General features: G+C 31.5%; 1 protein-coding gene across 2 annotated transcripts in view; it reads left to right on the top strand.

Annotated features, from left to right (window-relative positions):
• LOC139501381 (protein mono-ADP-ribosyltransferase PARP12-like) overlaps positions 1–8513 on the top strand; it is a 275921-nt gene extending 267408 nt beyond the window's left edge. For both annotated transcript variants that reach the window (XM_071290424.1, XM_071290425.1), the window contains 6 exons: positions 170–472; positions 992–1175; positions 2013–2230; positions 3324–3471; positions 4058–4188; positions 6753–8513. In XM_071290424.1, coding sequence (XP_071146525.1) covers positions 170–472; positions 992–1175; positions 2013–2230; positions 3324–3471; positions 4058–4188; positions 6753–7176 — 1408 coding nt within the window. In that variant the 3' untranslated portion in view covers positions 7177–8513. The remainder of the gene's footprint in view (positions 1–169; positions 473–991; positions 1176–2012; positions 2231–3323; positions 3472–4057; positions 4189–6752) is intronic.
• The last annotated feature ends 3396 nt before the right edge of the window (positions 8514–11909 follow it).

The raw sequence follows: 11909 nt of genomic DNA on the forward strand, positions 1-11909 counted from the left end.
ATGGTAAGTTTTAGCTGCCATCATTAGTGATCATTACATAGTCTTATGAAAAAAGGATGCCAGTCATGAAAAGTCAATTTATTAACTTTTAAAAGTACAGGTACTAACATTTAAAAAAAAAATTGAAAATTTTGTACCAGAATATATTTTCTATTTCTTTTCATTGAAGGTTCAATTCCAATCCCAACCTTTTAGGTGGTATGACCAATCTATCATTAGCCAGTGAAATAGATACTGTAGATCCTTCTACACAGTCAATGTCAATGGAAATATGTATTTACCATCTTCGGGGGAAATGTGGATTTGGTAAAAATTGTCGTAGACACCATAAAGATTCCATGTACCAGTGGCAATTTAGACAGCAAGGTGACAATTCAGATGAATCGTGGACTGACTTTAGACCATCAGCAAGCTTTGACCTTGAACTGAACTTCAGTGATGTTGAAAAAGAAAAATGTTACATTGAATTTAGGTATGAATATGTCTACGACTTTATTAATGATAATGAGTTAGACGATAAATTTTAAAAGCAAGGAATATAAATATAATTGTATTGTATTTTAAAATCATTTTGCCTGTATTAAATTGAAACGGCAATTCAAAAATTATGAAATATGTATAAAAAAACAATTCTTTATAAAAGGATAATACATCAGGTAAGTGTACATTTATTTTTCAATCCTTTATGAAATAACTACCGGTATATTATATACCATAATATGATGATAAAGGCAAAACATTGTGCAAAACAGAGTCGTGAGTTTGTAAAGCAATAAAAAAGTATGTCATGTATGTCCTATAAAATTAATTGCAAAATATAAAATTTAGATTTTTAGTAAATTTGTTATTTTGTTAAGATTTCTAGAACTCAAATGAACTTAACATTAAGTTTAATGTTGATTTATTGAAGCAAAACCTTAACAACTAATTTTGCTTTGAATTCAAGTCTTGTAAAAGTTTATAATATATTCTACAACCCAATGTCTTGCAGTAAGCAGCATGTATTACAAGTTGACTTTGGGAAGATGATTGGTGAGATGAAAGGTTCACCCACACTTGATGTTAGACGTCTCACGACAGAATCTTCAGCTGTACAGAAGTTCCAACCATTGGCTACTCAGTGGAAATGGTATTGGAAAGACCAGACAAATAAATGGATCATTTATGGAGGACAGGTTAGTTTTTGCTTGGTATTAAATGCAGTACATTCATAATAATTGCAAGGCTTTTAGTTATATAGAAGGACAAAACTGGACTCCATAAAATTGATTAACCTTTTTAAATATGTAACCTTTTATCTCCTTTAAGATAAACAAATGTAAGTTGTTGAAGAGCGAACCAAAAAAACCTCATCATGTTGCATTGTGAAAGGGGTAAAAATCTTATCAATGTTAACCAATATTAGCATTATCATTGGTATCTTTAGGTGGTATGAAGGTATTCAATCTTTATATCAGATACACCTGATTTTTTCAGATTTAAAATTTTTAGGTAAGGATATCAAAATACAAAGGGACTATTGTTCATCTAAGTTTAACAATAGTATGTGTAAGGTTTTATTTTTTAAACGTTATAAACTGGAGGTGTTGACAATACATGACATATTCAAATTAAGATATAGAAAAATAGGCTGAAACAAAGCATGATATAATAACCTTAACTCCTTAAAACTGTAGGATACTGATGAGTAAAGAAAACATTTCACTTCTATTTATATGCAAATAAGGGAAGATAATTTATGTCTTACAAAATTGAGAATGGAAATGGGGAATATGTCAAAGAGACAACAACCTGACCAAAGAGAAGATAGCAGCCAAAAACCATAAATTGGTCTTCAACACAGCAATAAAATACAGCACTAGGAGGTGGTCTTCAGCTGGCCCCTTATTAAAATTGAGTACACTTAACTCCAAAACATAAATGAACTAAAATTCAAAAACATAAATGAACTAAAATTCAAAAACATTTACATTTACAATTTGTTGAAAATATCTTGTATTTGTTTTTATTAGAATGATACAGGTTATAAAGCCATGATTGACAGTGAAAGTCTGGAGCAACACTACCAAGAAAACCCAATAGGTCAGATGAAATTTGCAACAATGGGCCATGAGTATATCATGGACTACCAAAAAATGGTACAGAAAAATGTAGTCCATAAGACAGAGAGAAGTGTGAGAAGACGGCCAACACTAGTCCAGGCAGTGGAAATAGAAAAAAGGAAAAAGAAGTATGACATTTTACTATCTGCCCCTCTAGTCCAAAACCTAGTTTCTAATGAAAATTTCACTATTCCTTATCCTAGTTTCTAATGAAAATTTCACTATTCCTTATCCTAGTTTCTATTGAAAAATTCACTATTCCTTATCCTAGTTTCTAATGAAAAATTCACTATTCCTTATCCTAGTTTCTAGTGACCTACTGAAAATGTTTAAAAGATTGTTCTGATTATTTTCTTGAATGAGCTTTTGTTCTATTAAGTATCATAGTTTTGGCACAGTTGGATCTTTTGCAGTTTTCAATCCACTTCACTTAATTATAGAAGGTTAATGTTTAACTAATATCTGTCTTTTATAAATGCTTCTTTTTGTTATTGTATAGGGGTGTAAAAGTGTTGACTGAAGAATGGTCTGGATAAAGTGCTGAAAAACTTCATGCTAAAATTGTATACATATATTCTTGTACAACACTTTAGAACTACAAAAAGAGAAACATTTTTTAAATCTTTCAATATTATATCCTCTTTTTAAGCCATAACCATAAAATTACATGTTAAATCAAGTTTTTCATTTATTTTTGTTTGCATTGTTGAATGTTGTCATGGATAGCATACACAGTCATATTTTGTTGCTTTTCATTTCTTGGCAGAGGCAGGATGGGAGTGTCCTGATCCCGAAATCCTGGGCTTAAAAACTTGAAATCCCGAGGTTCCCAATTTAAATAAAATGAAATCCTGACATCTCAGCATTTCAAAAAAGAAATCCCGGATCCCAAAAGGGTCAACCCCGAAATCCTAAGCTTAAAAACACCTGATCCTGACGTCCCGAAAAAGGTGCTGCTTCCCATCTTGGCATGTTGTTTTAATTCCTAATCATTAGGAATGGAAACATAATGCCAATGTAAGTTACAGAAACTGATGACTCACTTTGGTATTGATATTATGTAATATTTTAAAATTGATTGATTGTAGTTGTTTAACTTCACTTTCTATTTACTTTTGTTGAACTTATCAGGGACTATTTTTCTAAAAGTATGTGAAGACAAATTCAACAGATTATATTGATCCTGTTTTAAAGTCACTGATTTCTTATTTTGTATTATAGATCAGCTGATACAGGGAATACCAAAACCACTGCTACTTCATTGGTAGTTCATGCACCACTGGACAACAACCCTCTTTCCTATATACCACTCCATTGGTCATTTGATAGACAAAAAAGTCCAGCAGAAATCAGTGATCATTTTCACATGGTATGTAAAGTTTTAGTACTCTTTTGCCATCAACTATAAATAAAAGCCAGAAATCAATGTCTTATAAATTGATTTTAATATAACCTTAGACAAGTTGTCAATTTGTATAAAGAATCTTAATTGTTATATTTTTTTGTTAAAATCTGCTCTCCTTTTTACAAATAAGTTGAAAATGTTAATAAATTTATTGAAACACATAACAAGTGTTTAACATGTTTAAACAAGTCAAAATTACAAAAACAAAATCAAATTCGGAAGTTGTATTTGTTATAGGAAATAATTTAAAAAACAATTAAAAGAATTAAGACACCTTCTACTCTATAAAAAAGGAAAAAGAAAGCATGGCAGCAAACACAAACACATATTGTGGAATGGATCTTTTATTTTATTTCTTGCTAGTAACTCTATATTATACAAACATTTGTAGCAAGTATATTTTTTGGGGTAAAAATACACTGTCTTTTAGGGTAAGCAGAAAATAGACCTAGCTTCATTACCAATATCTATATAAAAATACAAAAAGTGGTTCCCAAATTGCTTAAGAAGACAGAATTAAGAAGTGAGTTAAATTTCATTATAATTGTAGGTAACATGTTCTAAAAAAAGTGATGAGTATAAGAAGATGAAGAAGTTTTTCTATGCCACCATGCCACCATCAGCTGAAATAGAACAAATAAAGAGAATAGAAAATGGTGAACTCTGGATTAACTTTGTTAGGTTTGTTAGCAGACTAATATATAAGTTTATGATGAAATACTCTAGTTCTTACATTAGTTATAGTCCCTTAAATAAGAAAGGGGTAGGCATGTGGGCACAAACAATTGGTTAAACAAAAACTATTGTAACAAAGCAGGCAATCTGGACTGTATGTTGTGCCAAGTAATGTTGCTCAGTGTAATGTTTTTGGTATATTTTTGGAGGTAACGGATCTTAAAGGTTTTCAGTGTCTGTTTTATTACCAATGCTTTGGCAATTCCTGTTATGGTATGTTTCATCTATATTTTTATAAAACCACTTTGATTTTGAACCTAATTATACCCTTAATGACCATGAATGCAGTTTTATCAATAATGTTTTGTAAGCAAAACCAGTACAATAAGTTTAAGGCTAAAAAATAAAACATTGATTGATAATAGATGGGTAATATCCAGCAGGAAGTATTACATGTATATTTAGAATAATGACAGTATATTATACAATATGTCATGGGATTGTAGTTGATTGACCTGCTGGTCAAATCTTTACAGTGGTTACTGTATCTCACTAGGTCACTGTCTGTTGGAAAACCATATCAGAATTCTGATTTTATAACCATTTCTTCAGCATTTTGGTGTAAAATAGGCCAGCAGCTCATCAATTTAACATAAGTTCTCCAGCCTTGAATCAGTTTAATACCAGTTGTTTAGTTTAGATATCCATCTATAAATTCAGAGAAAAATTATGTTTATTAATCATATATAAAAAAAGTCAGTTATAAAAGTTCCAAATAATATCTTCAGATCTTGTTTTAGACAAAAGATTTAAAGCAAACAACATCAATAAATAGTGGCAGATCTTAGAACTTTTCATAAGGGGGGACCCACTGACTGACCTAATGGGAGGGGGTCTGCTCCAGTCATGCTTCAGTAATTCCCTATATACTCAACCAATTCTTTCCCACTTAAAAAGGGGGGGGGCTAGGGTCCCCTGGATTCTCCTATGATCAAGCAACACACATAGTCTTACTTGGTATAGCCACAAAAAAAGTTGTAGTTAAACCAGTTTCACATGTGCTTAAACCCTCTTCTCTGCAAGTCTAATCAACATGGTCTAAACATGAAATGTACAATAAAAACCTGACAGGTCAAAATATAACAATCTCAAATGTGCTCTCGAGTAAAATATTTAAAAATAAAACTCTAGGAGCGTAGGCTATATTGCATTTGTAAAGCAAAATTATATCCGGGTGAAATTTGATCCGGAGGAAAAAATGTCACAGTAGTTGTTGTTATTTTTTTATCCGGAGGAAAATATTTCCCTGGGATATTTTTTCCTTTGCCGTGAAATTCTATCTGGGTAGTTAACTTATTATAGTTATTAGAAAAAAACTTATCCTTTAAAATACTATGAAATAACAATAGTGTATTTGAAATAAAGCGAAATTATTAAAAACAAATGTATTATAATGGTAAATAATTTCACAAATTTTCCTTGAAAAAATTTCCTGAAATATTCAAGTCAATATCATCCTTTTAAAAAGAAAATGATCATGGAACATAGGGAAGAAAAACAGAAGTAATTTCAAAGATCGATATTGTGAAAATAATATCATGATTAAATAAGGTTAGTGTAATATATGTAAAAGTGAGTTGTTTTCAGATCTCAGTACCAATATAAATTTAAAAGTAAGGTAGAAATATAGTTGCATTACTACTGTTAACAGTAATAAAAGAATTTGATTATGATGATATTTTTAACTATATAAATAGTCTGGGGACAGAGATGTAGCTGTTGATAATATGGAAATCAAAAAAATCATAGCACAACAATATATTGGAACAAAAGCATGTTTAACAGCTGGATAGTTTTTACCTGTGAAATGTTATCTGTCTTATTAAATCAAGTTGTAAGTCATCTTTTTATATAAATGAATATATAAAAAATAAGATTCAAGGAAAAATTTCACTATAAAATAGATTCAGAAATATATTATATTAATATCTTTAAAATATAAATTGCTCATAATTACCTCCCTTTGATAAATTATGCAAATTTGGTCTACCTTTGTGAAACATTTTATAATTATAGTCAGGTATATATTGATTGTGAGTAACTTACATAGTAGTTAATGGGACTCTATTTCACACGGTTCTGTGAGATATAGTACGGCAAATATATACCGGTATATACTATCCGCATAACATAGATTTTCACTTCTCTGGAAAAAATCAACCTGTGAAATACCATGCCTGGAAAAAAATTACCGGGACAGATCATCCTCAGGATAAAATATCACAGAGGAAGAAATAAACCGTTACACATTCACCTTGTCTGTCAATCACTCTCTCTGATCATCTGTTTGTCCACCAAATAGTTTTGTCTTCAGTTACTTTTTTCTGTCAGATATAGAATGACTTCATATTTGGTCATCAGCTTAACCATGATGAGTTGTAACATATGAGCACTTCTGGAATTTGTCAGATATTAACCTATGAGTAGATGAGGGTTTTTTTTAAGTGGAAAATTTGTGAACATAAACTATTTATAGACATATTGTGAAATAATTAATTTTATACTTGCAGTAAAAGAGAGAAAATGAAAAGAAAGAAGAAAGAAGAAGACATAGCTGAGTTAGAGTTATTTCACGGGACAAATGAAAAGTTTATTAACGCTATCAGTAAGCAAGGATTTGATTTTAGATTTAGTGGTAGCAAGACGGGAAATAAATATGGTAAAGGGAGCTACTTTGCCAAGTATGCCAAGACAGCCGATAGCTACACAGATTTCGGTGTTAAGAAACATATGTTTGTAGTACGAGTATTACCCGGTGATTATGCTCCTGGAAGTTCGTCATTTGTACGACCTCCACCAAGAAACCCCAGTGATCCTTTTGAGTTATATGACTCGTGTGTTGACAATTTACAGAATCCCATTATACATGTGATATTTACTTTTGATCAGGTTTATCCTGAGTACATTATAGAATATAGAAAATTAGGAATTTAATTCAAAGCAAAGTTTATAAAGTGTACTGTACTCACTGTAGCTAGATTTTGATTTGAATGTGCAAGGACCAGTTAGATTAGAGATGTTGTCACAAAGTTGAATTTTAATAGTAATGCGTCTGATTTGCTGTTTTGACAAACATACATGTATTTATCTACCCAAAATGAAGTTTTATCCAGATCTATTTTTTAAGTTTCTATTTGTTAAGAAGTTTGTTGAGTTATGGATTGTAAATTGTTTTGTTTTGTTTTGTGTTGGCTTGTTTATGAAAATTCTATTTAAATTTCAAAAGACTAATGGCATTTATGACTTGTTTTGCTGAAGAAAATAATTTTTTTGAGAACTATAATTTCAAATTTGGATATAACATTTATAAATGCTTAAAATGTAAGTAGCCACAATTCCATTATAATGCACCAATTTCATGAAAACAATAAAAAGCTGTAGAATTTATGTAAAGCACTCTTGAATAATTGATTTGTTTAAAAATTTACAAGAACCATTTGTAGCAAAACATACAGAATGTGGCAAGTGATAAACAGGTGAATTAAATGATATCTCAGGTTAACATTAATGAGGGTCTGGATTGGTGTCTTTCAGATCTCTATTCTATAAATATTCATGTCATTTTTCACTTTTCTTTATTTTTTGCTAATCATCCTCTAGTCTGGATCTTTTTCATCTATTTTTGTCTATTTTTTATCCTGTATTCTCCACTTTTTTGTCCATGTATTATCCTGTATTCTCCACTTTTTTGTCCATGTATTATCCTGTATTCTCCACTTTTTTGTCTATGTATTATCCTGTATTGTCCACTTTTTGTGTATGTAATATTCTCTATTCTGCAAACCACATCCAGACCCTAAAAATACAGAGTTAAATTTTATGTAATGAAATTGATTCTTTTGATTAGCACATATATTAAACTTTGTCTCAGATGGTACATTATAGCTACAAACCATCATTAATACAGAGCATGTTGATATTTATGTATGTATTCATGACCATCATAATCATGATACTTGTACATTGCACTATTGTCCTAAAAGGTGGCAATGGACATTTGATGGGTGGTCTTCAAAGGTTGATTTAGTAAAACTTGTTTGCTCAATTTACTACATCATGTATTTGTGTTCACAAAGTTTCTTCCAAATACATTTAAATGTACAACTCTAGTTTACAAATTATGTTCCATCATTCTGAAAGCTAGGATATGTATAATGAAGCATTAGTAGTATATGTGTTGTGGAAATTTGTTAATTTATGTTCATATTTTAAGAAAATATGTGCTTGTTGCAAATTTTTATCTGACAATAAAATACAATATGCAATTCAAACAAGTTGCTATTATCTTTAAAGCAAATTATCTATTTTCATTTTACACATTAACAGAGTCATAAAGCCAGACTTAGGTAACCTGTTTCAGACATCAGTGTCAACGACTATTTTTGCAGTTTTTGATCATGTCAGATAAAGGGGGACCATTTATGGTAAATCAATAATGTTTGGTATGCAGTACGTTGTATATATAGCATTCATGCAATCATTTCCATTGAGATTTTTAAGCTCTGCCTCCACAGCCATGGTCTATTGAAATTTGATACGGCCTCAAAAACAATTTTGGGATCATATAATGGTATGATGTCGTCTGCATCGTCTGTTTCGTTGTCCGAAGACACATTGGTTTCCCAACAATAACTTTAGTTTCATGGAATGGATCTCTATGAAATTTTTACAGAAGCTTCAATACCACAAAAGGAAGGTTTGGAAGGTTTCAGGACAATAACTTGTGTATAAGTATTTCAATTGCTCTGAAATTGTACCACAATATTTAATATATACCACAAGTAGAAGGCTGGGAATTATTTTAAGGGTTATAGGGGAAATAGATTAAAAATTAAGGGCCAAAAAAGGGCCCAAAAACAAGCATTTTTCTAGTTTCTGGACAATAAGACAATAACTTGTGTGTAAGTGTATGGATCTCTCTAAAATTATACTACAAGGTTCCATACTTCAAAGGAAAGGCTGGGTTGAGTTTTGAGGTTATTGCTCCAAGGGGGTTTCAATAAGTTGGGGGCGGGGGGGGGGGGGGTTACAATTTTTTTGTAAAAATATTTAAAATGTTGAATTTTTGCAATTATTTTGTATCAGTGGTTCTGATTGGAAGACAGTTAGCGTAAAATTCTCTATCTCCTTGTAAATTAGGAAGCTGACATTTTGAATTGCTGAATGTATTGACATGTAATTTCTACAACAATAATAAGCAAAAAAATTCGCGTGTTGCACCTAAAAATCTTCTTTTTATAAAATTTTATTACGTTCTGAAGCAGCACAGAAGCCAGGAAACGCCTGGTGTTTATGTTTGACGCCGGAATCAAACCTATGACGTCACCTAGTATAGGTAAACTAAATTTGCGACAGTAAAACTACTGATGGACGTCCTTAAAGCTTCAAATACAATACAGTAAACTCTTAATTGCACAGTATTGGGAAATAGCACTAGTAGCAGGATTCAGTCTGAAACGGTAATATCTTTACCATAACACACGAATAGAACAGAAAAAAATGAGATTTACTACTACAAACGTTTAGACATTTGACAAAATTCGATGACAATAACAAATATAACATCAAACCAGAGATTACATGTCACTGATCAAACCTAAATACATGAATTTGGGATGGAAAAGTGCTGTAACACGTATTATAGCAATGCGATTTCACACTCAGCAAAATAGTCACAATCGGGAATAAGTCACGTTCGGTAATAAAAAGATAAGACGATGTCATGACAAACCACAATGAAAGTCTCAAGTTTGCCATATGTTTACATGTACAAGACACCAACTTTGTAGAAGTGCGTTGATACTGGCAAGGTTGTCTGTCAATATAATGCGAGAATTTTATGCTACTGTAATATAAGTGAGAGGTTTAGCTGACAAAGAAACTAGGTTTAATTAACCATTTTATTTTTACATAAGAGGGTGTATTCACGACTCGGGAGTATGCCAGTTGATGTCCATTCGTTTGGTGTGTTTGGGCTTTTGGTTTTGTAATTTTATTTACAGACTTCCCGTTTGGTGTTTTCCCCGGAGTTAAGTCATTTTTATACGACCACAAAAATTGAAAATTTTTTGGTCATATATTGGTATCACGTTGGCGTCGTCGTCCGAAGACATTTGGTTTTCGCACTATAACTTTAGTATAAGTGAATAGAAATCTATGAAATTTACACACAAGGTTTATGACCACAAAAGGAAGGTTAGGATTGATTTTGGGAGTTTTGGTCCTTACAGTTTAGGAATTAGGGGCCAAAAAGGGCCCAAATAAGCATTTTCTTGGTTTTCGCACTATAACTTTAGTTTAAGTAAATAGAAATCTATGAAATTTTGACACAAGGTTTATGACCACAAAAGGAAGATTTGGATTGATTTTGGGAGTTTTGGTTCCAACAGTATAGGAATTAAGGGCCAAAAAAGGGCCAAAATAAGCATTATTCTTGGTTTTCGCACAATAACTTTAGTATAAGTAAATAGAAATCAATGAAATTCAAACAAAAGGTATATGACCACAAAAGGAACGTTGGGATTGATTTTGGGAGTTGAGGTCCCAACAGATTAGGAATTAGGGGCCAAAAAGGGACCCAAATACGCATTTTTCTAGGTTTTCGCACCATAATTAAGTAGAAGTATATAGAAATCTATGAAATTTAAACACAAGGTTTTTGACCATAAAAGTAAGGTTGGTATTGATTTTGGGAGTTTTGGTCCCAACAGTTTAGGAATAAGTGGCCCAAAGGGTCCAAAATTAAACTTTGTTTGACTTCATCAAAAATTGAATAATTGGGGTTCTTTGATATGCCAATCAAACTGTGTATGTAGATTCTTAATTTTTGGTCCCGTTTTCAAATTGGTCTACATTAAGGTCCAAAGGGTCCAAAATTAAACTTGGTTTGATTTTAACAAAAATTGAATCCTTGGGGTTCTTTGATATGCTGAATCTAAACATGTACTTAGAGTTTTGATTATAGGCCCAGTTTTCAAGTTGGTCGAAATCATGGTCCAAAATTAAACTTTGTTTGATTTCAACAAAAATTGAATTCTTGGGGTTCTTTGATATGCTGAATCTAACCATATATATTTTGATTTTGGATATTGGACCATAGTAATGTCCAATGTAAAATTCAAAGTTTTTAAGTTTAAGTTCTTGGACCACATTCATTATGTGTCAGAAACCTGTGTTGTCTCAACTATTAAATCACAATCCAAATTCAGAACTGTATCAAGCTTGAATGTTGTGTCCATACTTGCCCCAATGTTCAGGGCTCGAACTCTGCGGTCGTATAAAGCTGCGCCCTGCGGAGCATTTGGTTTTATTTTACTTTTGTCGAGCAATTCAAATATCCGTTGATACATTTACAAATTATAAAGAAATTGAGGTCCCAACTTCCTCTGGCATAGTTCTCCCTATATGTCAGTGGATTAAGCTATTTTATCAACTCCATTGGGTTATATTGCTGTTCACATGTTAGGTCTTATACAACTTTGACATCGAAATACTTTAATTTGAGGATTCTGGTATAGGTAAATTCAGAAAAGCACTTTGGATGTATACAATTATTCAAGTCATTTGTTGTGATACTTGCATAAATATTCTAGTGCTTGCGTATAAATTTTAATATCAGTTTCGTTAATACGTACGATGTTTGATTTTCTGGAATTACTTTATAGATA

Source organism: Mytilus edulis, chromosome 13 (genome assembly GCF_963676685.1).
Source record: "Mytilus edulis chromosome 13, xbMytEdul2.2, whole genome shotgun sequence".
Classification (NCBI taxonomy): Eukaryota; Metazoa; Mollusca; class Bivalvia; order Mytilida; family Mytilidae; genus Mytilus; species Mytilus edulis.